The sequence below is a fragment of the Rhinopithecus roxellana genome, chromosome 8, assembly GCF_007565055.1.
Source record: "Rhinopithecus roxellana isolate Shanxi Qingling chromosome 8, ASM756505v1, whole genome shotgun sequence".
Taxonomy (NCBI): Eukaryota; Metazoa; Chordata; class Mammalia; order Primates; family Cercopithecidae; genus Rhinopithecus; species Rhinopithecus roxellana.
In genome coordinates, this window is record NC_044556.1 from 117,906,190 (window position 1) to 117,930,509 (window position 24,320).

General features: G+C 37.2%; 1 protein-coding gene across 9 annotated transcripts in view; it reads left to right on the forward strand.

Annotated features, from left to right (window-relative positions):
* Nucleotides 1-24,320, forward strand: part of DCAF6 (DDB1 and CUL4 associated factor 6) — a 141,441-nt gene that overhangs the window by 2,422 nt on the left and 114,699 nt on the right. For all 9 annotated transcript variants that reach the window (XM_030935411.1, XM_030935412.1, XM_010371788.1 and 6 more), the window contains exon 2: nucleotides 13,735-13,796. Coding sequence is in view for 6 of the 9 variants with exons in the window: in XM_010371781.1 (XP_010370083.1) it covers nucleotides 13,735-13,796 (62 nt within the window). In the remaining 3 variants the exon portion in view is untranslated. The remainder of the gene's footprint in view (nucleotides 1-13,734; nucleotides 13,797-24,320) is intronic.

Consider the following 24,320-nt stretch of genomic DNA (forward strand, 5'->3'; position numbering starts at 1 on the left):
TAATTTGGTCCTTTATGTCAGTTGGACAATTTAAGTACTTGTATACAGTTCTATATTTTAGTATTTTCCTTTGGTTCAGTTACTTCAGCTATATCTACAAACGGGTTAATTAAAGTATAACAAAACCATATACTTTCTTTTTCCTCTCCTACTCCGACTTCCTAATGGAAATGGAATTTGTATATTGGGTCTAGGGGAATTGAAGGTTCACTGACTATAGTAGAAACCCTGAATTATAGTTTTTCAGATGTATATATATATACACACACACATACAGGGAGTTCTTTATCTTAAATAGTATTTTAGATATGATATATACTCTTAAAATAAGACATTTTTGGAATGACTTCCTTTAAAAGTGGTTTTCTAAGTACTTGAAAATACTTTTTGAAAGTATCGAAACTTGAAAATGTTTTCAAAGAACTAATTGATTGGCCTTTACCCTTAGTAGACCTTTGTGCTGTTATTCAACTCTTCTATACTACAGTGCTGATCTTGGCCTTGCATTCAGGAAACAGCAAAATCCACATTGGTAATGTTTGAATTAGTGATTTTTTTAAAAAAATGACTTTCCCTCCCTCCCAGTTTTATTGGGATATAATTGACAATTAAAAATTGTTATATTTAAGGTGTACAACTTAATAACTTCATATACAATCAAGTTAGTTAACATATCCATCACGTCACATAATTACCATCTTTTTTTGTGTGTGGCGATAAAATGACTTTATTTAAAGTTTAGTACTCTTGGCTGGGTGCGGTGGCTTACACCTGTAATCCCAGCACTTTTGGGAGGCCAAGGCGGGTAGATCACTAGAGGTCAGGAGTTCAAGACCAGCCTGGCCAACATGATGAAACCCCAGTCTCTACTAAAAATACAAAAATTAGCTGGGCGTGGTGGCGTACACCTGTAGTCTTAGCTTCTTGGGAGGCAGAAGCAGGAGAATAGCTTGAACCTGGGAGGTGGAGGTTGCAGTGAGCCAAGATTGCGCCACTGCACTCCAGCCTGGGTGACAGAGGGAAACTCTGTGTCATAAATAAATAAATAAAGTATGGTACACTTATAAAGCCTTCCTTTTAAAAGTCAAATTCCAAGTTAGGATTTTCCTAAGGAAATAGATTCCTTTTTTTAAGACTTTAATATTTAAACATTATGATTGTCTATCTACAGGGTTGTAGATTTAAGTATTTTTCTGATACATTTTCATTATTTGTATTTCTACAAATTTTTAGCAGTGAATTACTGCTAAATAGTAAAATTGGGATAGAACAAATGGATATTTTTCTTGTAGCTTTTACATTTCCAGTTATTTCATCATAGCATTTGCCCTTTCAATGGTAGTATTCAAACTTTGTAATTGATTTTACGTAAACTGATTAATTACCTCCTTTCTTCCCATCAAAGAAAATTACACTTCACCAAACTTCCTGTTATGTTGTGGGAATGAAGATGAATAATTTCCCATATGTTATTTGTGGTTAAAAGATGTGTTTACTTAGAGCTGGCAAAACCACAAAATTCACCTGGGCCAATAGAGTGTTGTTTTAGACTAGCATGGATTTCAAGGATAGGCCAGGGATTTAATCTTTGTAAGCCTGGTCTAAATTTCAATGTAGAATTTTTTTTTTTTGGCGGGAGGCGGGGGGCAGGGTGAGGCAGGGTCTTGCTCTGTCCCCCAGGCTGGAGTGCAGTGACACCATCATGGCTAACTACAGCCTCCACCTCCTGGGCTCAAGGCCATCCTCCCACCTCAGCCTCCTGGAATTTTTTTTTTTTAAAGAATAATTATCAAAGTCAGAGGTACCTGTAGGTTTAAATGTAATAGTTTCTCAAATTACTGTATACTAGTTGTAGAGTAGTGCTTTTGGAAATCAGTGATTTGTTAGCCACACAGATGTTATTTTCCCATATATATACAGTTTTATAAAGATAAACATCGTTCATAAACTATTATTTCAATACAATGCTGGTTTCTACTCACATTTCTTTCCTTTTGGACAGACACTCCAACTTTCTAACACTTCTAAATTAAAAGATAGCAATTGATAAAGTAATTTTAGAGTACTTTTCGAGGGAGTTTATTATAATGTGTAAAATGTGTAAATTATGATTAGGCAGCCAGAGACAATTTTTTAGTGGAGATTGAATCTCATCTTTCTGTAAGGGGTTTATGAAGTCAATGTCCTTTGAATATCATTAGAGTCAGTATGTATTGAAATGGATAATTTTGTGTGTAGATTACTCTTTAGTGCATCTTGAATACATCTGCATTCTAGATTACCAGGTTCTTCATAATGTTGCCAAGTTACAGTATATTTATTATATGAAGATTAGTAACTTCTGACTTTTGCCTCTTTTTTTTAGCCATTGGGGAAAAGTTAGTGGAATATTTGTATTTTGTTTCTTTAGTGTTGAAATTTCAATGAAAGCTGAAAAATATATGATTTTAGTATTGAAAAATGACAGTCAATTGTGACAAACATAAGATAGAGTATATTGATAATTCCTTAAGGCAAGACACCAAAGGCATATTAGCAATCATAACAACCGTAGACACTATGATAGCTGTACTGTGGGTTTCATTGCTTCCTGAAATAGGATGAATCAAGTTATAAGTGCTTAGAAGGTTTAGAAGCTTCTGGTAGCATAGAGCTTATGTTACAGATATGCTTTAGATCAGTGTTTTAAAAATGTTTTTAAAACGATCCATGATAAAAATACATTTATGTGGCAACCTGTGATATACACAACGAAAATAAAGGATTCCCTAGATGTATATATAAGCCTTACAAGATGGGATGCATTCTGTTTTTTTTCATATTCTTAAAACTGTTGGTATTGAGCTGGTGTAATATGCACTAATGAGTCTCAGCTTGAGGTTTGGAAAATTGTTCTAGATGGTGTGTAGTTCTTATAATTGTAATTTAATGTCGCTTCAGGTTTAAGGTGAGTAGTCTTCCACAAGTACTTGAAGGAGATTTAAAAAAATTTTTTTTAAACACTGCTGATGGCTAACGGAGAAAATGTAAATAGTGAACCTTCATGTACATCTTGAAAAAAATAACTAGGGTTGAACACTTTTAAATCTTCTTGGGTAGGTATCTACTGTGGGATTGCTGAGTTGTATGGTAAGTATGTTTAACTTTATAAGAAACTTCCAGACTGTATTCCAAAGTAATTCTACCGTACTGCATTCCCACCAGCAGTATATGAGAGTTCCAATTGCTCTACATTGTCATGAGCATTTGGTGTAATGAGTGTTCGTAATTGTAGCCTTCATGGTAGGTGTGTAGAAATATATCATTGTTGTTTTAATTTGCATTTCTCTTTTTTTGTTTTTGAGACGGAGTTTTGCTCCAGGCTGGAGTGCAACGGTGTGATCTTGGCTTACCGCAGCCTCTGTGTTCTGGGTTCAAGAGAGTCTTCTGCCTCAGCCTCCCAAGTAGCTGGGATTACAGGCATGCGCCACCATGCCCGGCTAATGTTGTATTTTTAGTAGAGATGGGGTTTCTCCATGTTGGTCAGCCTGGTCTTGAACTCCCGACCTCAAGTGATCCGCCCGCTTTGGCCTCCCAAAGTGCTGGGACTACAGGCGTGAGCCACTGCGTCTGGCCTTTAATTTGCGTTTCTCTAATGATTAGTGATGTTGAGTATCTTTTCGTGGCTTTTATTTCTGTTTTATTTATTTTATAGTCTGGTTAAATGTTCAGGTTTACTTTTTAATATTGTAAGAATTCTAAAATTATTTAAATAACAAGTCCTTAATCAGATATATATTTTACAAATATTTTCTCTCAGTTTGTGTCTTTTTTTTTTTTTTAGCAGATTCTTTTATAGATCATACTTTTTATGTCCTATCTAAGAATCTTTACCTAAACCAAGGTAACAAAGATTTTTACTTTTTTTTTCCTGGAGATTTTCTCTTTTTACCTCTTGCATTTAGGTCTGTGAACAATTTCGAGTTAAGTTTTATATATGTTGTAAGATTCAAGTTTCATTTCTTTGCATATTAATGTGCAATTGATCCAACAGTGTGTGTGAAAAGCCTACCTTTTCCCTTTTGTTGAAAATCAATTGACCATAAATGTATACGTCAATTTCTTAGCCACATTCCATTGATCTAGCTTCTTGTCTTTATATCGAGGATTGAAATCAGCTAGTGTGATACTTTAAACTTGTTTTTTTTTTTTGAGATAGTCTTTCTCTGTCGCCCAGGCTAGAGTGCTGGAGTGTAGTGGCTCACTACAAGCTCCGCCTCCTGGGTTCACGCCATTCTTCTGCCTCAGCCTCCTGAGCAGCTGGGACTACAGGCACCTGCCGCCACGCCCGGCTAATATTTTTTGTATTTTTTAGTAGAGACGGGGTTTCACCGTGTTAGCCAGGATGGTCTCGATCTTCTGACTTTGTGATCCGCCCGCCTTGGCTTCCCAAAGTGCTGGGATTACAGGCGTGAGCCCCGGCGCCCGGCGAAAACTTGGTCTTTTTTTTTTTTTTGAGACGGAGTCTCGCTCTGTCGCCCAGGCTGGAGTGCAGTGGCCGGATCTCAGCTCACTGCAAGCTCCGCCTCCCGGGCTTAGGCCATTCTCCTGCCTCAGCCTCCCAAGTAGCTGGGACTACAGGCGCCCACCACGTTGCCCGGCTATTTTTTTGTATTTTTTTTTAGTAGAGACGGGGTTTCAACATGTTAGCCAGGATGGTCTCGATCTCCTGACCTCGTGATCCGCCCATCTCGGCCTCCCAAAGTGCTGGGATTACAGGCTTGAGCCACCGCGCCCGGCCCAAAACTTGGTCTTTAAAAAAAAATTTATAGTTATCCTGGCTATTCTGAACCCTTTCCATTTCCATAAAAATTTTAGAACCAGCTTGTCAATTTCTACAAAAAGACTTGGGATTTTGTGTTGAATCTATATATTATTTCAGGGAGAACTGACATGTTTACAATAGTGAATCTTCTCATCTGTGGTTCTGGTTTGTCTCCATGTATTAAGCATTCTTTGATTCTTTTGGCAGTGATTTATACTTTTTGGTGTTAGGTTTATCCTTAAATATTTCATATTTTTAATGTTATTTTAGATGATGTTTTTATTTATTTTTACTTTTTATTTGTACAAATTTATGGGTACATATGCAATTTTGTTACATGCGTAGATTGTGCTGTGGTCAAGTGAGGGCTTTTAGGGTATCCATCACCCGAATAACGTTCTTTGTATCCATTAAGTAATATCCTCCCACCTCCTCATTCTTCCACTGCATTCTGTATCATTCCACTCTCTGCATCCGTGTGAACACATTTGTTTAGCACACACTGATGAGTCAGAATATGTCATACTTGTCTTTGTGTGCCTCGCTTGTTTAACCTAAGATAATGACCTCCAGTTCCATCCACGTTGCTGTATATGACATGATTTCATTCATTTTTTTTTTTTTTCTTGAAATGGAGTCTCTCTCTGTCGCCCAGGCTGTAGTGCAGTGGCGAGATCTCAGCTCACTACAAGCTCCACCTCCCGGGTTCACGCCATTCTCCTGCCTCAGCCTCCCGAGTAGCTGGAACTGCAGGCGCCCGCCACTATGCCTGGCTAATTTTTTTTTTGTATCTTCAGTAGAGACGAGGTTTCACGGTGTTAGCCTCGATCCCCCGACCTCGTGATCCGCCCACCTTGGCTTCCCAAAGTACTGGGATTACAGGGGTAAGCCACTGCTTCCGGCCTGATTTCATTCCTTCTTATAGCTGAATGTTATTCCATTGTGTATATATACCACATTTTTTTTACCTGCTCATCCATTGATGGACACTTAGGTTGATTCCATATCTTTGCTGTTGTGAATAGTGCTGTAGTAAACATACTGGTGCACATATCTTTTAGATATATTAATTTCTTTTCTTTTTTGTGAAAACCTAGTAGTGGGATTGCTGGATGGAAAGGTAGTTCTATTTTTAATTCTTGGAGAAATCTCCATACTGTTTTCCATAGAGGCTGTACTAATTTGCATTCCCACCAATGGTGTGTAAGAGTTCCCTTTCTTTCACATGATAACTAACATTGTTTGTCTTTTTAATAAAAGCCATTCTGACTAGGATAAGGTGATATCCCATTGTGGTTTTGATTTGCATTTCTCTTATGATTGGTAATGTTAAGCATTTTTTCATATACCTGTTGGGTGTATGCTTTTGAAAAATGTCTGTTAATCTCTTTTGCCTACTTTTTAATAGGATTGTTAGATTTTTTTGGTTGTTGAATTGTTTGACTTCCTTGTATAGTCTGGATGTTAGTCCCCTATTGGATGAATAATTTGCAAATATTTTCTGTCATTCAACAGGGTTGGTTGTCTCTTCATTCTGTTGATTATTTCTTCTGCCGTGCAGAAGCTTTTTAGTTTAATTGAGTCCCATTTGTCTGATTTCTAGTATCTTTATAGTTTTGGGTCTTACATTTTTGTCTTTAAGCCACCTTGAGTTGATTTTTATGTATGGGTGAGAGAGAGGCATTCAATTGCATTCCTCTGCATGTGGATATCTTTCTTAGCACCACTGATTGAAGAGGGTTTCCTTTCCACAATATATGTTCTCATCGGCTTTGTCAAACATCAGTTGGCTGCAAGTATGTGACTTTATTTCTGGGTTCTCTATTCTGTTCCATTGACCTGTGTGTCTTATTTTTATACCAGTAACCTGCTGTTCTGGTTAGTATAGTCTTGTAATATAGTTTGAAGTCAGATAATGTGATGCCTCCAGCTTTATTCTTTTTGCTCAGCATTGCTTTGGCTATTGGGGCTCCTTTTTGGTTCCATATGAATTTTAGGATTGTTTTTTCTAATTTTGCAAAAAATTATCTTGATATTTTGATAGGGATTGTATTGAATCTGTAGGTTACTTTGTACAGTATGGTCATTTTAATGATATTCTTCTGAATATCCAATGATCGTGGGATGTTTTTCCATTTGTATCATGTATAATTTCTTTTAACAGTGTTTTGTAGGTCTCCTTGTAGAGATTTTTTTTTTTTTTACTTCTGGTTAAATATATTCCTAGTTTGTGTGTGCGTCTGTGTGTGTGTGTGTGTTTTATAATTTCCTTTTTTCTTTTTGAGATGGAGTCTCACTCTGTCACCCAGGCTGGAGTGCAGGGGCGCAATCTTGGCTCACTACAACCTCCGCCTCCCAGGTTCAAGCGACTCTCCTGCCTTAGCCACCGGAGTAGCTGGGACTACAGGTGTGCGCCACCATGCCCAGCTAATTTTTTTTGTGTGTGTGTATTTTTAGTAGAGACAGGGTTTCACCATGTTGGCCAGATGGTCTCAATCTCTTGACCTCGTGATCCACCCGCCTTGGCCTCCCAAAATGCTGAGATTACAGGCATGAGCCACCACACCTGGCTTTTTTTTTGTTTTTTGTAGCTATTGTAAATGGGATTGTGTTCTTGATTTGATTTTCATCTTGAATCATTATTGGTGTGTAGAAACACTACTAATTTTTGTATGTTGATTTTGTATCTTGCAAGTTTACTGAATTCATTTACCAAATCTAAGAGTTTTGTGTGGAGTCTTTAGGTTTTTCTAGATATAAGATGATATCATCATTAAACAGGGATAATTTGACTCCTTTCTTTATAATTTTGATGCCTTTTGTTTCATTCTCCTGCCTAATTGCTCTGGTTAGGACTTCCAATACTATATTGAAGTGTGGCATACTATATTGAAGAGTAGGCATCCTTGTTTTCTTCCAGTTCTTAAAGGAATGCTTTCAACTTTTCCCTATTCAGTATCATGTTAGTTACAGGTTTATCATATATGGCCTTTATTATTTTGAGGTATGATCTTTCTGTGCTTAGTTTACTGAGGGTTTTTCTTATGAAGGGACGTTTAATTTTATTAAATGCTTTTTTCACATCTATTAAGATGATCGTATGGTTTTTGTCCTTCATTCTGTTGATATGGTGTATCACATTTATTGATTTGCATATGTTGACCCATCCTTGCATTCCCGGTATAAAACCCACTTGATCATTGTGTGTTATCTTTTTGATTTGGTGTTGGATTTCGTTTGCCAGTATTTCGTTGAGGATTTTTGCATTTGTGTTCGTTAGTTTGTAGTTTTCTTTTTATTCTGTATCCTTTGTTTTGTGTCCTTCTTTGGTTTTGTTATCAAGGGTGATTAATGGCCTTATAGAATAAGTTAGGGAGGGGCCTGTCCTTGATTTTTTGGAATAGTTTCAGGAGTATTGATATTACTTCTTTGTACATTGGGTAGAATTTAACTGTGAATCCATCTGGTACTGGGCTTTTCTTTGCTGGGAAATTGTAAAAATTACTGATTAATTCTTGGCTGCTCATTACTGGTCTATTCAGATTTTCTATTTCTTCCTGGTTCAGTCTTGGTAGGTTGTGTTTTTCTGGGAATGTATCTATTTCCTGTAGGTTTTCTAGTTTATGAGTATAAAGTTCATTATAGTCTATGTTAATCTTTGTACTTCTATGGAATCAGTTGTAATGTCTCCTTTTTCATTTCTTGATTTTGTCTCTTCTCCCTTCTTTTCTTGGTTAGTCTGGCTAGTGGTTTATCAATTTTTTTAATCTCTTTGAAGAACCAGCTTTTCATTTCATTGACCTTTTGTGTTTTTTTTTTTAGTCCATATTTCATTTGGTTCTGCTCTGATCTTTATTTATTTTCTTCTGCTACTTTTGGGTTTGGTTTGTTCTTGCTTTTCTAGTTCCTCGAGATGCGTTCTTAGATTATTAATTTGTAATCTTTCCACTTTTTGTTGTGGGAATTTATTGCTGTGTTCTTCTTAGCACTGCTTTTGCTGTATCCACAGGTTTGGTGTGTTGTATTTCCGTTTTCATTTGTTTCAAAAAAATTTTTTAAAATTTCTGTCCTAATTTCTTCATTGACCCTATTGTCATTCAGGAGCATGTTGTTTAATTTCTGTGTATTTGTATGGTTTGTAAAGTTTCTCTTGGTATTGATTTCTAGTTTTATTCTGCTGTTATGTGAGAAGGCACTTGATATTTCAGTTTAAAAAAATTTGTTGAGACTTTGTTTTGTGGCTTAAGATATGGTCTGTCTTGGAGAATGTTCCGTATGTTGACGAGAATATTGTATATTCTGCAGTCGTTGAATAGAATGTTTTGTAAATGTCTGTTAAGCCCATTTGGTCTAAAGTCCAGTTTAAGTCCAGTGTTTCTTTGCTGATTATTTGTCTAGATGATCTGTCTAATGCTGTAAGTGGGATATTGAAGTTTCCCACTGTTGTGTTGCAGTGTATCTCCTTCTTTAGGTCTAGTAATATTTGTTTTATGACTGTCAGTACTCCAGTGTTGGGTGCAAATATATATTTAGAATTGTTATATATTCTTGCTGAGTTGATCTCTTTAATATTATATAACCACTTTCTTAGTCCTTTTTTTTTTTTTTTAAACTGTTTTTAGATGGTTTTTTTTCTCTTGCCATTTTTAGGATTCACTCTTTCACTTTGACTTCAGACAGTCCGATTATAATGTTGCCATGGTGAGACCTTTTTACACTGTATTTGTTTGGTGATTGCTGAGCCTCTCATATCTGGATCTCTAAATCTCTTAACTATTAGTCATCTGTCCTGTGCTGTGCCAAGGATGAAATAATTCTGTGTTTTGTCTGTCCTTGGTAGAACTTGTCACCCCCAAGTAAGAACTAAGGCTCTGAGAAAATAAGTTTTGTCCAGCGTAAGTGTAGTATGTTCAAGTCAGATGTTTAAACCTAATTCCAACATTTCTTGCCCCAACCATCTCTATAAGTGATAATTAATTCTCAACTAGTCTAGTAAAGGAGATAGGTATGTGAATAAACAAATTACAAAGTTGTAATTTATTTAATGGTTTAATGATTACAGAATCATTAAAAATGAGGAATAGCTGTATATTTATTGTCATTGAAATACGTTCACTATGTGTTATTTTATTTTATTTTTTTGAGACGGAGTCTCATTCTGTTGCCCAGGCTGGAGTACAGTGGCACGACCTCGGCTCACTGCAGCCTCTGCCTCCCAGGTTCAAGCGATTCTCCTACCTCAGCCTCCCAAGTAGCTGGGACTACAGGTGCCTGTCACCACACCCAGCTAATTTTTATATTTTTAGTAGAGATGGGGTTTCGACATGTTGGTCAGGCTGGTCCTAAACTCCTGACTTCAGGTGATCCACCCACCTCGGCCTCCCAAAGTACTGGGATTACAGGTGTGAGCCACCACGCCCAGCCATCACCATATGTTATTGAGTGGTAATACAGATTCTAGAACAGAATGAATATCATGATCCCAGTCGTTTATTCACTGATTCAGCAAATGTGTATTGAATGCATACTTTGTGGCAGGCACTGTGTTAGGTATTTGGAATACATGGGTGAACAAAGCAGTGTTCTTACGGAGTTTGTAACCTATTAACATAGAAAGAATGCCAGAGTAGAGACAGAATTATAAGAGGCAGCTTGAGGTACAGAGAGATTTGAGTTGGAAGCCACAATGGTGAGTTCATCCATAACAAGTGCGTAATTCTTGGTAGAAGATTCTAGATACCTCTTTGGATTTCTGAACATCTTGGGAGCAGAGGCACTAATCGTTTTGTTCTGGACTATCTTTTCAGTGAGGTTTATATAGTGAATAGCCTTGGAATACATAACAATTCTAAATACATATTTACGCCCAACACTGGAGTACTGAGAGCCTCTTGAGCCAAAGACAAGTTTGTTGTTCAGTTTAATAACGTCTCATTAGGGATAAAGGTCAGGCAGATTTGCTTGATACAAGATTTGGGTTCCCCCAGTTCAAGATTCCTCAGCTGTAATTAAAACCCATTGCATGCACAGCATCTACCCAGGCCTCTCCAAGTTGCCCTATGGGACTTGGAAGACAAGAGGAACCAGTGTGAACCTAAAGCTCATACTACTTGCCGTACATGAGTAGTAAAATTTTTTGCCTCTGACTTAGGAGGCTGGTGTCTTTTGCTAGCATCCAAGAAAGGTAGCAGTCCAATTGGTTACCTTGCAAATAGGCCAGACCCTTCACAGCTTTTAATGCATTCACATGTGAGTTTATTTTTATTTTAATTTGAGGAGGCTCAGTTTTATTTTTATTTTTTATTTTTTATTTATTTTTTTGAGACGGAGTCTTGCTCTGTCACCCAGGCTGGAGTGCAGTGGCCAGATCTCAGCTCACTGCAAGCTCCTCCTCTTGGGCTCATGCCATTCTCCTGCCTCAGCCTCCCAAGTAGCTGGGACTACAGGCGCCCGCCACCTCGCTCGGCTAGTTTTTTGTATTTTTTAGTAGAGACGGGGTTTCACCGTGTTAGCCAGGACGGTCTCGATCTCCTGACCTCGTGATCCGCCCATCTCGGCCTCTCAAAGTGCTGGGATTACAGGCTTGAGCCACCGCGCCGGGCCCGAGGCTCAGTTTTATTAAGGTACCGTTCTTATTTTATGGTGGCTTTCAGCTTCTATTTCTTGGTATTACATTTAATTACTAAAAGGGTAGTGGATGTTTTTGCTAGTTTGCTCTAGAAGCATATTTTATGAGATGTCTGGACGATGCAATAAATTTTATCTCCGAAGTCATATATAAAAATGTCATTCAAAAGCGATCTAACCACAATGTATTATGCCTCTGTACATATTCTAATGTATAAATGTCATATGTAAGAGTTCTTGCTAAAACAGCTTACTTTATCTTCTATTCTTATGTTCTACCACGATTTTCTCCAGACTGAAATGGCTAGAGCCATGTTTTCAAACCCAGGTTTTAAAATTTTGACAAAAAGTTTCCAATACTTTAATATTTTAGTGAGTTTTAATTACTGTTATATTGTTAATTTGAATACTTTGTTTCTTAACTCCTGTAACTCAACGAGATTACCAATCCTTTGGCCAAAAGGAAATGAGTTTTTTTTTTTTTTTTTTTTGAGACGGAGTCTCGCTCTGTCGCCCAGACTGGAGTGCAGTGGCCGGATCTCAGCTCACTGCAAGCTCTGCCTCCTGGGTTCACGCTATTCTCCTGCCTCGGCCTCTGGAGTAGCTGGGACTATAGGCGCCCGCCACCTCGCCCGGCTAGTTTTTTGTATTTTTTAGTAGAGACAAGGTTTCACCGTGTTAGCCAGGATGGTCTCGATCTCCTGACCTTGTGATCCGCCCGTCTCGGCCTCCCAAAGTGCTGGGATTACAGGCTTGAGCCACCGCGCCCTGCCACAAGGAAATGAGTTTTTAAGAATTTATCTTTTTTACCGAAGTTAGAATCTTTTTACAAGCGAAAATCAGATTTGAAAAGTTAATTATCTGAAGTACAACCTATTTCATGAAAACACGTTACTAAATTTCACTAGGTTGTTTTATTTCAGTAAATTTAGAAACCATAGAGCATCTCCCTCCCCAAAATAAAAGCCCCCGTAATTATCCATAATTATTTTTTAACCTATATGTTCATCCTTTACGTAGCCATCTTACTAGTTAAATAGCATGGAGAAAGAAGTAAAACAAATGGCTTCAAGAATCTCTTGTTTTTGACATGGAATGGCAAGAAAGTGCAATAGAGAAATCTGCCCTTTGTGACAATATACAGAAAGTATAGGCAGGTTTAATTTTATGAGAGATCTCATCAGCCTGGTTACTTAATTATTGTTCTTTGTTGTAAATTCAGCCTTCCTTCATTACAGCTTCTGAATAAACATGTTTTTTGATCTGTGTTTGGTAAAGATGATTCATTCCTTAAAGGGACAGATTTCTCTTTTTCAAAGAAGGAACTTACTCTGTTTTTGCAATATTTAAACTAGTCTGCTATTGATGGATATTTATACTGATTTTTAATGTCAGATTTCATCATTGTAATGTTAACTTTAACATTTCTGAAATTGAGAAACATTTAAAAATAGTTGGTACTTACTATTGCTGTTTGCCATCCTATTTAAAATTAAAAACCGTACTCCCTACCTCCAGTCACCTTTTATCTCTTTTTCCTGCTTTATTTTTCCACATAGCACTATACTAACTTATAGCACTTATACAGATTGTTTATTGTTTTTCTCCTCTCATAAGCAGGCATAAATCTTTTTGTTTTACCACTGTAAAATATACTTTATCTGACACAGAGTGAGTACTCAATAAATATTTGTTGAATGAATGAATGAAGAAAAGTATGAGTGTCTGTTGTGGTCCAGATACCGTGCTCAGCCCTTTCTGTCCTTGAATGATTTTGTTCTTAAAATAAATACAGGCTGGGCGCGGTGGCTTACACCTGTAATCCTAGCACTTTGGGAGGCCGACGTGGGTGGATCACTTGAGGTCAGGAGTTTGAGACTAGCCTGGCCAACATGGTGAAATCCCATCTCTATTGAAAATACAGAAATTAGCTGGGCATGGTACTGCGTGCCTGTGATCCCAGCCACTCGGGAGGCTGAGGAAGGAGAATTGCTTGAACCTGGGAGGAAGAGGTTGCAGTGAGCTGAGATTCCAGCCTGGGCGACAGAGCAAAACTGTGTGTCAACAAACAAACAAACAAACAAACAAACAAAAAACTGCATGAGGTAGAGGTATTTTAATGAGGAAAGTAAGTCTTAGGATGAGGTTAAATTGCCAGTATCACTCAGTTTATAAATGGTGGAGCTGAAGTTAGAGCTTGAATTTACTTTTCATGCCAGATCTGAGGCTCCTAATTTCAACGTTATATTTTTCTCAGCAACAAATTGTGTGATTTATTTTATTTGTTCTTTCTTTCTAAACAGGAAGAAGAGAATTTATCCAAAGATTAAAACTTGAAGCAACCCTTAATGTGCATGATGGCTGTGTAAGTAATAGTTAATTCTCAACTCTGAAGGGCTTTGATACTAAGTGTTTAAGTGTTTGATGAAATGTCCCAATCCTCCCAGAAAGGATTGTGACTATAATAAAATGGGAGAGTAAAGTTTTACATTAAAATATAAAATTAAATTTTGAATTTAGAAGAGTGTATGCAAGATTTTTTAAAGTGCAGATGAGTTTTCTAATATTATGGAAGGGCTTCCATCTCATTCACTGTGCTGAAACTGCTTTTGTGACTTCATGTCTCCAAATGTAGTAGTGGTCACTTCTTAGAAACTTTAGACATATCACTCAAACATATCTTCTTTTTTTTTCTTTCTTTCTTTTTTTTTTGGCGGACAGAGTCTCGCTCTATCGCCCAGGCTGGAGTGCAGTGGTGCGATCTCGGCTCACTGCAAGCTCTGTCTCCCGGGTTCACGGCCATTCTCCTGTCTCAGCCTCCTGAGTAGCTGGGACTACAGGCACCTGCCACCAAGCCTGGCTAATTTTTTTGTATTTTTTAGTAGAGATGGGGTTTTACCGTGTTAGCCAGGATGGTCTCCATCTCCTGACCTGGTGATCTGCCTGTCTTGGCCTCCCAGAGTACTGGGATTATAGGTGTGAGCCACCGTGCCCGACCATATCCTCTTTTTTGAAATACTTTTTCTCTTGGCTTTTGCTAACACCACAGTCTCTTGGTTTTCTTCCTATTCCAATCCATTGACTTGCTACATCTTCTCTGTCTTAGCTGACTCCTCCACTTATGGTCCTTCACATGTTGGTTGCACAAAAACTCTGTCCTGGTACCTCCTACCCTCTTCTCTCTCCAGCTCAAAGTGACCCTATCTAGTCCCATGGCTAAAAAAAAAAAAAAAAAAGAAAAGAGAAAACATGACTTCTGCCTCTTCCCAGAGTTTATATTTCCAGCTGTCTACTTAACATGTCCAGTTGCATGTCTAATAGGTATCCCAAATTTTGCAGATCCAAAACAGAACTCTTTTCAATTTTTATTATAAAAATTTCAAATGTACTCTTAATGTACTTGTCACCTAGACTTAGTAATTATCAAGATTTTGCCATATTTTCTTTTCTATTTTCTTTTCTTCCCCCATCCACCTTGCTGAAGATCCGCCTTGCTGAAGATACATTATTTTACCCCTAAAAAGCAATTGACATTTTCTTAATATAACCAAAATGCTGTTATGTAATTTAATAATATTTATTTTCTCAGTATTATCTAATCTATAGTCCATATTTTCTTGTTTTAAAATGTCTTTTTATTGTTATTTGTTGAAAAGATGATCCAAGGACACCTCTGCCTTGTATATTTTATGCCTTATACCTAGAATTCTCTTCTCCCACTTACCTCTAAAGCTTACCTTCTCATTTTATTTATGTGTTTACTATCTGGCATTAAAATTAACAAACCAATTTATTTGTTCATAGTCTACACTTTTGCCCCGTACCCTGGCATACTGGACCAAGAAAATACCTTCACAAATTTGTTTTTTAAATTTAGTATCAACAAGAATGCCGGAAACATATGTGGCGCTTTATGAATTATTCATTGGCGAGACAAAGAGTATATTATGTGTTAGATTAATTATTATTATTTTTTTTGAGATGGGTCTTGCTCTGTCACCAAGGCTAGAGTGCAGTGGCACGATCTCAGCTCACTGCAACCTCCATCTCCTGGATTCAAGCAATTCTCCTGCTGCAGCCTCCTGAGTAGCTGGGATTACAGGCACCCACCACCACACCTGGCTAATTTTTGAGTCTTTAGTAGAGACAGAATTTCACCGTATTGGCCAGGCTGGTCTTAAACTCCTGGCCTCAGGTGATTTGCCCACCTTGGCCTCCCAAAGTGCTGGGATTGCAGGTGTGAGCCACCATTCCTGGCCCCAAGTTTTTTTTGTAAGTTTAAACATACCTTTGTTCTCTGCTTTCATACTTGATTGGTGATCTGAGTGGACACAGGATTCTAGGTTGGACATTATTTTCACTCTGTAGTTTTTTGTTTGTTTGTTTGTTTTGAGACCGAGTCTCACTCTGTCTTCCAGGCTGGAGTGGAGTGGCACAATCTCGGCTCACTGCAACCTCCACCTCCTGGGTTCAAGTGATTCTCGTGCCTCAGCTTCCTGAAAAGCTGAGATTATAGTCTGCGCCACCATGCCTGGCTAATTTCTGACTTTTTAGTAGAGACGGGGTTTCACCATGTTAACTAGGCTGGCCTGGAACTCCTGACTTCAGGTGATCTGCCAGTCTCAGCCTCCCAGAGTGCTGGGATTACAGGTGTGAGCCTCCATACTCCACCCACTCTGTAGTTTTCAAGGTCTTATACAAACGTTTTCTAGTATTCACTGTAGCTGGTAAGAATGTTGCCAGCCTAATTACTTTTTGTTATTGTATAATAACTTGAATTCCTTTTGTGAATTACCTCTTAGATTTGTGCTTAAATTTTTATATTTTTAAGAGCTTTATTGAGATATAATCAGCTGTACATATTGAAAGTGTACTATTTGATATGTTTAACACATGTAAACATATGCAAAGTCATCACCACATTCAAGATGATAAAATATTGATCATCCCCTAAAAGTTTGGCCATGTGCCCTCTCATTCCTTAACATCACGCTCAACCCCAGTCAACCAATGATCTCTATTCTGTCACTATAAATCAGTTTGCATTTTCTAGAATTTTATATAAATGGAATCACTGACTGTATCCTTTTTTCATTTGGCTTTTTTTACTTTACATTTTACTTAGAATAATTATTTTGGGATTCATGTTGTTGAGTGTTATCAATAATTTATTACTTTTTATTGCTGAGGAGCATTTATTATATGGATAAATCATAATTTTTATATCTCTTCTCCTGTCAGTGGACATTGGGTTGTATCTAGTTGAGGACTGTTACAAATAAAGTTGCCATGAATATTTGTGTAGAGTCTTTGCATGGACATACGCTTTTATTCTTTTTTGGTAAATACCTTTGAGTGGAATGAATGGGGTCATATGTTAGGTACCTGCTTAACTTGTTAAGAAACCGATTGTTTTCCAGTGTTGTTGTACCATTTAACATTCCCACTGTTAATATGTAGAAATTCCAGTTGGTCCATGTCCTCACCAGCATTTGGTGTGGTCAGTTTTTTTTTTTTTTTTTTTTTTTTTAAGACATTCTAACAGGCATCTAGTAGTATCATGTTGTGGTTACATTTCCTGCCCCATTAATTTTTACATATTCATCTGTATTCTGGAAACTTCCTGAACTCTCATATTCATTCAAGTAGCTTTTTTTTTCTTAAGATTTTATAGGATATTCTATGTAAATAATCAAGTCATCTGAGAATTAAGATAGTTTTACTTCTTTTCTAGTCTGGATTCCTTTTATTTCTTTTCTTGACTTACTTCATTGGTTAGTATTCTACTATAAGATTGAACAGAAGGAGTGGAATCAGACATCCTCGTCTTGTTCTGATCTTAGAGGGAAAAACAGGGTTTCCCTCTGTTGCCCAGATTGGAGTGCAGTGGCACAATCATAGCTCACTATAGCCTTGACCTCCTGAGCTCAGGCTATCTTCCCACCTCAGCCTCCTGAGTTAGCTGGGATCATAGATGCGTGCCACCACCCCGGCAAATTTGTTTGTTTTTTTGTAGAGGTGAAGTCTCATTATGTTGCCCAGTCTGGTCTTGAACTCCTGGGCTCAAGTGATACCTCCCACCTCAACCTCCCAAAGCAAAGTGCTGTGATTACAGGTATGAGCCACTGTGCTTGGCCTAAGAACATTGTCTCTTTCTATTTAGTATGATATCAGCAGTTTTTTCATGGATGCTGGTTATCAGGTTGAGGATGTTCTTCTTTATTCCTAACTTGCTAAGAGCTATCATCATGAATCATTGCTGGATTTTGCCAAGTGTCTTTGTTTTTTTCTGGGAAATGTCTAACTATGTTTCCATTTATTTAATAAAAATAAACTATTCAGGGTATCTGTGTCTTGAGTGAACCTTGTTTAATATGTGTGCTTCACTGAATTAATTTTATGTAAATTGTTGAATTTATTGACATAAAATTGTTCATAATATTCCCTTATGTCTTTAAATAGTTGTAGAATCTGTATTGTATGTTACTGTGTTTCTCATTACTGATATTGGTAATATTTTCTCCACGTTTTTTCCTGATTAGTTTGGCTAGAGGCTAGTTAATTTTGTCTTCTCAAAGAACCAACCTCTGGTCTCATTAATTGTCTCCGTTGTTTTTCTGATTTCTATTTCATTGATTTCTGCTAATATATTTATTATTTGAGTCTTCTGCAGACTTTGGGTTTCATTTGCTCTTTGTTTTGTAATTTTTTGAGTGGAAGCTGAGGTCGTTGATATGAGACCGTTGTCTTTTCTAAAATAGAGGTTTTTTTTGGTACTGTAAATTTTCTTCTAAATATTGTTTTAGCTGTAATCCATAAATTGAGATATGTTGCATTTTTATTTTCATTGAATTCAAAATACTTTTTAATTTGTTTTGTAATTTCTTCTTTGACCATCTGTTATTTCTGTGGCCATCTGTTATTTCTTAGTTTTCCAATGTATCTTTATGTTAATGATTTCTGATTTAATTCCATTTTGGTCAGACAACATACTTTCAATGACTTGTGGTCTTTTATTGAAATACATTAAGATTTGTTCTGTGGCCCAGAATATCATCTCTATCAGTAAATGTTTCTTCTACACTTAAAAAATGTATATTTTGCTTTTTTTTAGTTGTTACAAGCATGATGATAAATCTGGTCCATGTGCTGACATCTTGACTAGAAGTGGACATTTATTTTTTTTTAATTTCGGTATAGCTCACATACTATAAAATGCACCCATTTTAAGTGTTCAATTCGGTGGTTTTTACTGTATTTGTAAAGTTGTGGAGCCATCGCCACTGTTTAATTCCACTAATTTTATCATATGAAAAAGAGTACCAATTTTCAGTCACCATTTTGCCTCCATTTAGCAGTTAGCAATCACTAATACTTTCTGTCTCTACCAATGTGTGTATTCTGGACATTTCATATAAATGGAATCATACAATATTGGCTGTTAATGTCAGGGTTCTTTCACTTAGTGTAATGTTTTCAAGGTTCATCCATGTTGTGGTGTGTGTCAGTATTTCATTCCTTTTCATGATCGAATAAATATTTCATTGTACAGATATACCACATTTAATCTGTTCATCAGTTGTTGGATATTTGGGTTGTTTCCATTTTTTGGCAATTATGAATAATGCTGCTGTGAACATTTGTGTACAAATTTTTGTGTATTGTAAGTTTTCAATTATCTTGGCTGTATACCTAGTTGTAGAATTGCTGGGTCATATGGTAAGCTGATATCTCACTTTTTGAGGAGGTATCAAACTGTTCTCCAAAGAGCTATACCATTTTACATTCCTGACAGCAACATATAGGGTTCCAGTTTCTCGACACCCTTGCCAACTCTTGTTATTTTCTGTTTCTTTAAAAAAAATTATAATCCTCCTAATGGATGTGAAGTGGTAATTTGTTGTGATTTTGGTTTTTATTTCCCTGATGACTAATGATGTTGAGCATCTTTTTATGTGCACATGAGTCATTTACATACCTTCTTTGGAGAAATGTCTATTTAAATCCTTTACCTATTTTTAATTGGATTGTTTGTCTTTTTGTTGTTGAGTTGTGTTTGTATATTCTGGGACTCTTTGTCAGATATATGATTTGCAAGTATTACCCTTCATTCTATGGGTTATCTTTTCACCTTCATAGTGTCCTTTAATGTAGAAAAGTTTTTAATTTTGGTGAAGTCTAATTTCTTTTTGCTGTTTGCTTGGGCTGTTGGTGCCATATTTAAGAAACTTGATTAATCACTGATCGTGAAGATTTATACCTGTTTTCTTCTAAGAGTTGTATAGTTTTAGCTCTTCTGTTTAGATCTTTAATGTATTTTCAGTTAATTTTTATATGGTATAAAGTAGGGGTCCAAGTTTTTTTTTTTTTCTTTTAGTGGCAATTATGTATTTGTCTCAGCACCATTGGGTGAAGAGACTTTTCTTTCATTGAATGGTCTTGGATCTCTTGTCAAAAATCACTTGACCATAAATAGAAGAGTTTATTTCTGAACTCTTAATTCCATTACATTGATTTGTATGTCTTTGTTTTTGCCAGTACCACACAGTCTTGATTACTGTAGTTTTGTAATAGGTTTTTCTAGTTTTATTTTAGGTGATCTGGTTTTATGCCTGTGAACACTAAATAAATTCAAATAAGTAAATTTACACAATGAAACTTAGTGGCTCTGACATTTCATTGTAAAATGTCAGAACATTGTGTTTACTAAATGACAGTCAATATTTAATGCTTTATTTTTAATTTTTTAGGGCAGTTTTAGGTTCATAGCAAAATTGAGAGGAAGGTATGGGAATTTCCCATATATCCCCTGCCCACACACTTGCATAGCATTTTCCATTATCAGCATCTTCCACCAGAGTGGTACATTTGCTATACTTTATGAGCCTACATTAATACATCATAATCCACCCAAAGTCCATAGTTTACAATAGGGCTCACTCTTGGTTTCAGACATCTTATGAGTTTGGACAAATGTATAGTGATGTATATCCACCATTGTAGTATCATGTGGAGTTGTTTCACTGCCTTAAAAATCTTCTGTGCTTGATGGCCAGGTGCGGTGGCTCACTCAAGCCTGTAATCCCAGCACTTTGGGAGGCAGAAGCGGGCGGATCATGAGGTCAGGATATCGAGACCATCCTGGCTAACACAGTGAAACCCCATCTCTACTAAAAATACAAAAAAATAGCCGGGTGTGGGGGCAGGTGCCTGTAGTCCCAGCTACTCTGGAGGCTGAGGCAGGAGAATGGCGGGAACCCGGGAGGCGGAGCTTGCAGTGAGCTGAGATCCTGCCACTGCACTCCAGCCTGGGTGACAGAGCGAGATTCCGTCTCAAAAAAAAAAAAAAAAAAAATCTTCTGTGCTCTGCCTATTTTTCACCCACTTTTCGAACTCCTGATGACCACTGATCTTTTTTTTTGGTCTTTCTTTTTTTTTTTTTTTTTCCTTTTTGTGGAGAACGGGGTCTCGCTGTATTACCCAGGCAGGTCTCGAACTCCTGGGCTCAAGCTATCCTCCCGCCTCTGCCTCCCTGAGAGCTGGGATTGCAGGCGTGAGCCACTGCGCCTGGCCGACCACTGATCTTTTTATAGTCTCCATAGTTTAGCCTTTTCCAGAATGTCATATAATTGGAATCACAGAGTATGTAGCCTTTTCAGATTGGTTTTCTTTCACTTATACATTTAAGTTTCCTCTATCTTTTCATGACTTCAAAGCTCATTTCTTTTTAGCGCTGAATAATACTTCATTCTGTAGATGTACCACAGTTTATCCATTCACCTGCTGAAGGACATCTTCGGTGCTTCCAAAAACTGGCAGTTATGAGTAAAGTTGCCATAAACGTTTGTGGGCAGGTGTTTGTATGGACATATGTTTACGTTTGTGTGCAGGTGTATGTGTGGTCATATGTTTTCAGCTCCTTTGGATAAATAACAAGGAGCATGCTGCATTGTACATTTAGAGAATGTTTAGCTTTTATAAGAAATCACCAGCTGTCCTTCAAAGTAACTGTACAATTTTGCATTCCCACCAGCAATGAATGTAAGTTCCTGATGCTCCACATTCTTGCCAGTATTTGATGTTGTCAGTGTTCTCTATTTTGGCCATTCTAATAGGTATGTAGTGTATTTCCCTGGTAACATAGGACGTGGATTATCTTTTCATATACTTGTTTGCAATCTGTTTATCTTCTTTGCTGCAGTGCCTGTTAAGGCCTTTGGCTCATAATCATATTGTTTCTTATTGTCGTGTTTTAAGTGTTCTTTATGTATTTTAGATAACAGCACTTTATTAGATGTGTCTTTTGCAAGTATTTTCCCTGTCTGTGTCTTGTCTTCTCATTTTCTTGACATTGTCTTTTGCAGGGTGAAAGTTTTAAATTTTAGTGAAGTCAGGCTTATCAGTGATTTCTTTTATGGATCTTGCCTTGGTGTTGTACTTAATAAGTTATCACCATACCCAAGGTCATCTGAGTTTTTGTTCCTATGTTCTCAGAGGTTTATAGTTTTGTGTTTATATTTAGATCTGTGATCTATCTTGAATTAATTTTTGCGAAGGGTTTAAGTTATGTGTCTAGATTTTTTTTTTTAATTTATTTTTTGCATGTGAATATGCAGTTGTACCAGCACCATCTGTTGGAAGGACTAGCTGCATTGTATTGACTTTACTCCTTTGTCAAAGATCCGTTGATTGAGTTTATGTGGGTCTGTTTCTGGGCTCTGAATTCTGTTTCGTTATACCATACTGTCTTATTTGGTGTAGTCTTACAGTAAACATTTTTAAAAATTATTTATTTATTTATTTTTTGAGACGGAATCTTGGCCTCTTGCCCTGGCTGGAGTGCAATGACATGATCTGGGCTCACCGCAGCCTCTGCCTCCTGGGTTCAAGTGATTCTCCTGCCGCAACCTCCAGAATAGCTGGGATTACAGGCACGCACCACCATGCCCAGCTAATTTTTTTGTATCTTTAGTAGAGATGGGATTTCACCATGTTGCCCAGGCTGGTTTCGAACTCCTGACCTCATGATCTGCCTGCCTTGGCCTCCCAAAGTGCTGGGATTACAGGCGCCTTATAGTAAGTCTTGGAGTTGGGTAGTGTCAGCTATCTTGGGATTTTCCGCTTATCTTTGTGTTACTGATTTTAGTTTAATTCCATTGTGGTCTAAGAGTAGATACTGTGTGATTTTCATTCTTTTAAATTTGTTAAAGTGTATTTTAAGGCCTCAAATATGGTCTGTCTTGGTAAATGTTCCATGTGAGCTTGAGAAGAACAACTTTGTTCTCCCTTAATATGTGTTGGCTAGCTCGAGTCTTTGAAACTTTAGAATCAGTTTGTCAATACCCACAAAATAATTTGCTGAGATTTTGATAGGAATTGCATCAAATCTATAGAACAAGTTGGGAAGAATTGACACCTTGAAAATATTGAATCTTTCTATTTATTAATATGGAATAGCTCTTCATTTATTTCTTTGATTTCTTTTACCAGAGTTTTATAATTTTTCTCATAGAAATCTTACACATATTTTATTCAATTTATACCTAAGTGTTTCTTGTTTTGGAGTGCTAATGGTATTGTGTTTTAAAATTCAGATTTCACTTGTTCATTTCTGGCATGCAGGAAAATAATTGACTTTTTAATATTAACTTTGTATCCTTTTACTTTGCTACAATACTTGTTAGTTCCAGGAGGGTTTTAAAAATTTTTTTTTTTTTTTTTTGAAACAGAGTCTCGCTCTGTCACCTAGGCTGGAGTGCAGTGACACGATCTCGACTCAGCGCAAGCTCCGCTTCCCAGGTTCACACCATTCTCCTTCCTCAGCCTCCCAAGTAGCTGGGACTACAGGTGCCTACCACCACACCTGGCTAATTTTTTGTATTTTTAGCAGAGACAGGGTTTCACCGTGTTAGCCAGGATGGTCTCAATCTCCTGACCTCATAATCTGTCCGCCTCGGCCTCCCAAAATGCTGCGATTACAGGTGTGAGCCACTGCGCCCGGCCTCCAGGAGGTTTTTAAATTTTTATTTTCCATATAGATGATCTTGTTATCTGCAGATCATTTTATTTCTTCTTTTCCAATCTTTATACTTTTCCTTTGCTTTTCTTTCCTTTTCTTGTCTTATTGCATTAGCTAGGACTTAAAGTATGGTGTTGAAACGAAGTGGTGAGAGAGGACGTCCTTGCCTTGTTTTTGATATTAGCAGGAAATCTTCTTCAGGTTGAGTGTCTTTAGTTTGAAAATCTGAAAAATTGAAATGCTCCAAAATTTGAAACTTTTTGAGTGCCAACATGATGCTCAAAGCATTTTGGATTTCAGAAATGCTGTAAGATTTCCACTGAGACCTACTTAGTTGCACCTCACAGATTTTAATTAGCTTTGTTTTGATTTTCATTGAATTCAAAATCTTTTAAAATTTCTCTTGAGATTTCTTCTTTGACCCATGTGTTATTTTGAACTTCTGTGTATTTTGGGATTTTCCAGTTATTTTTCTGTTACTGATTTTAGCTTAATTCCTTTGTGGTCTAAGAGTAGACACTGTTTGATTTTTATTCTTTTAGATTTGATGAAGTGTATTTTTTTTTTTTTTTTTTTTTTTTTTTTTTTTTTTTTTTTTTTGAGGCGGAGTCTCGCTCTGTCGCCCGGACTGGAGTGCAGTGGCCAGATCTCAGCTCACTGCAAGCTCCGCCTCCCGGGTTTACGCCATTCTCCTGCCTCAGCCTCCCGAGTAGCTGGGACTACAGGCGCCCGCCACCTCGCCCGGCTAGTTTTTTTGTATTTTTAGTAGAGACGGGGTTTCACCGTGTTAGCCAGGATGGTCTCGATCTCCTGACCTCGTGATCCGCCCGTCTCGGCCTCCCAAAGTGCTGGGATTACAGGCTTGAGCCA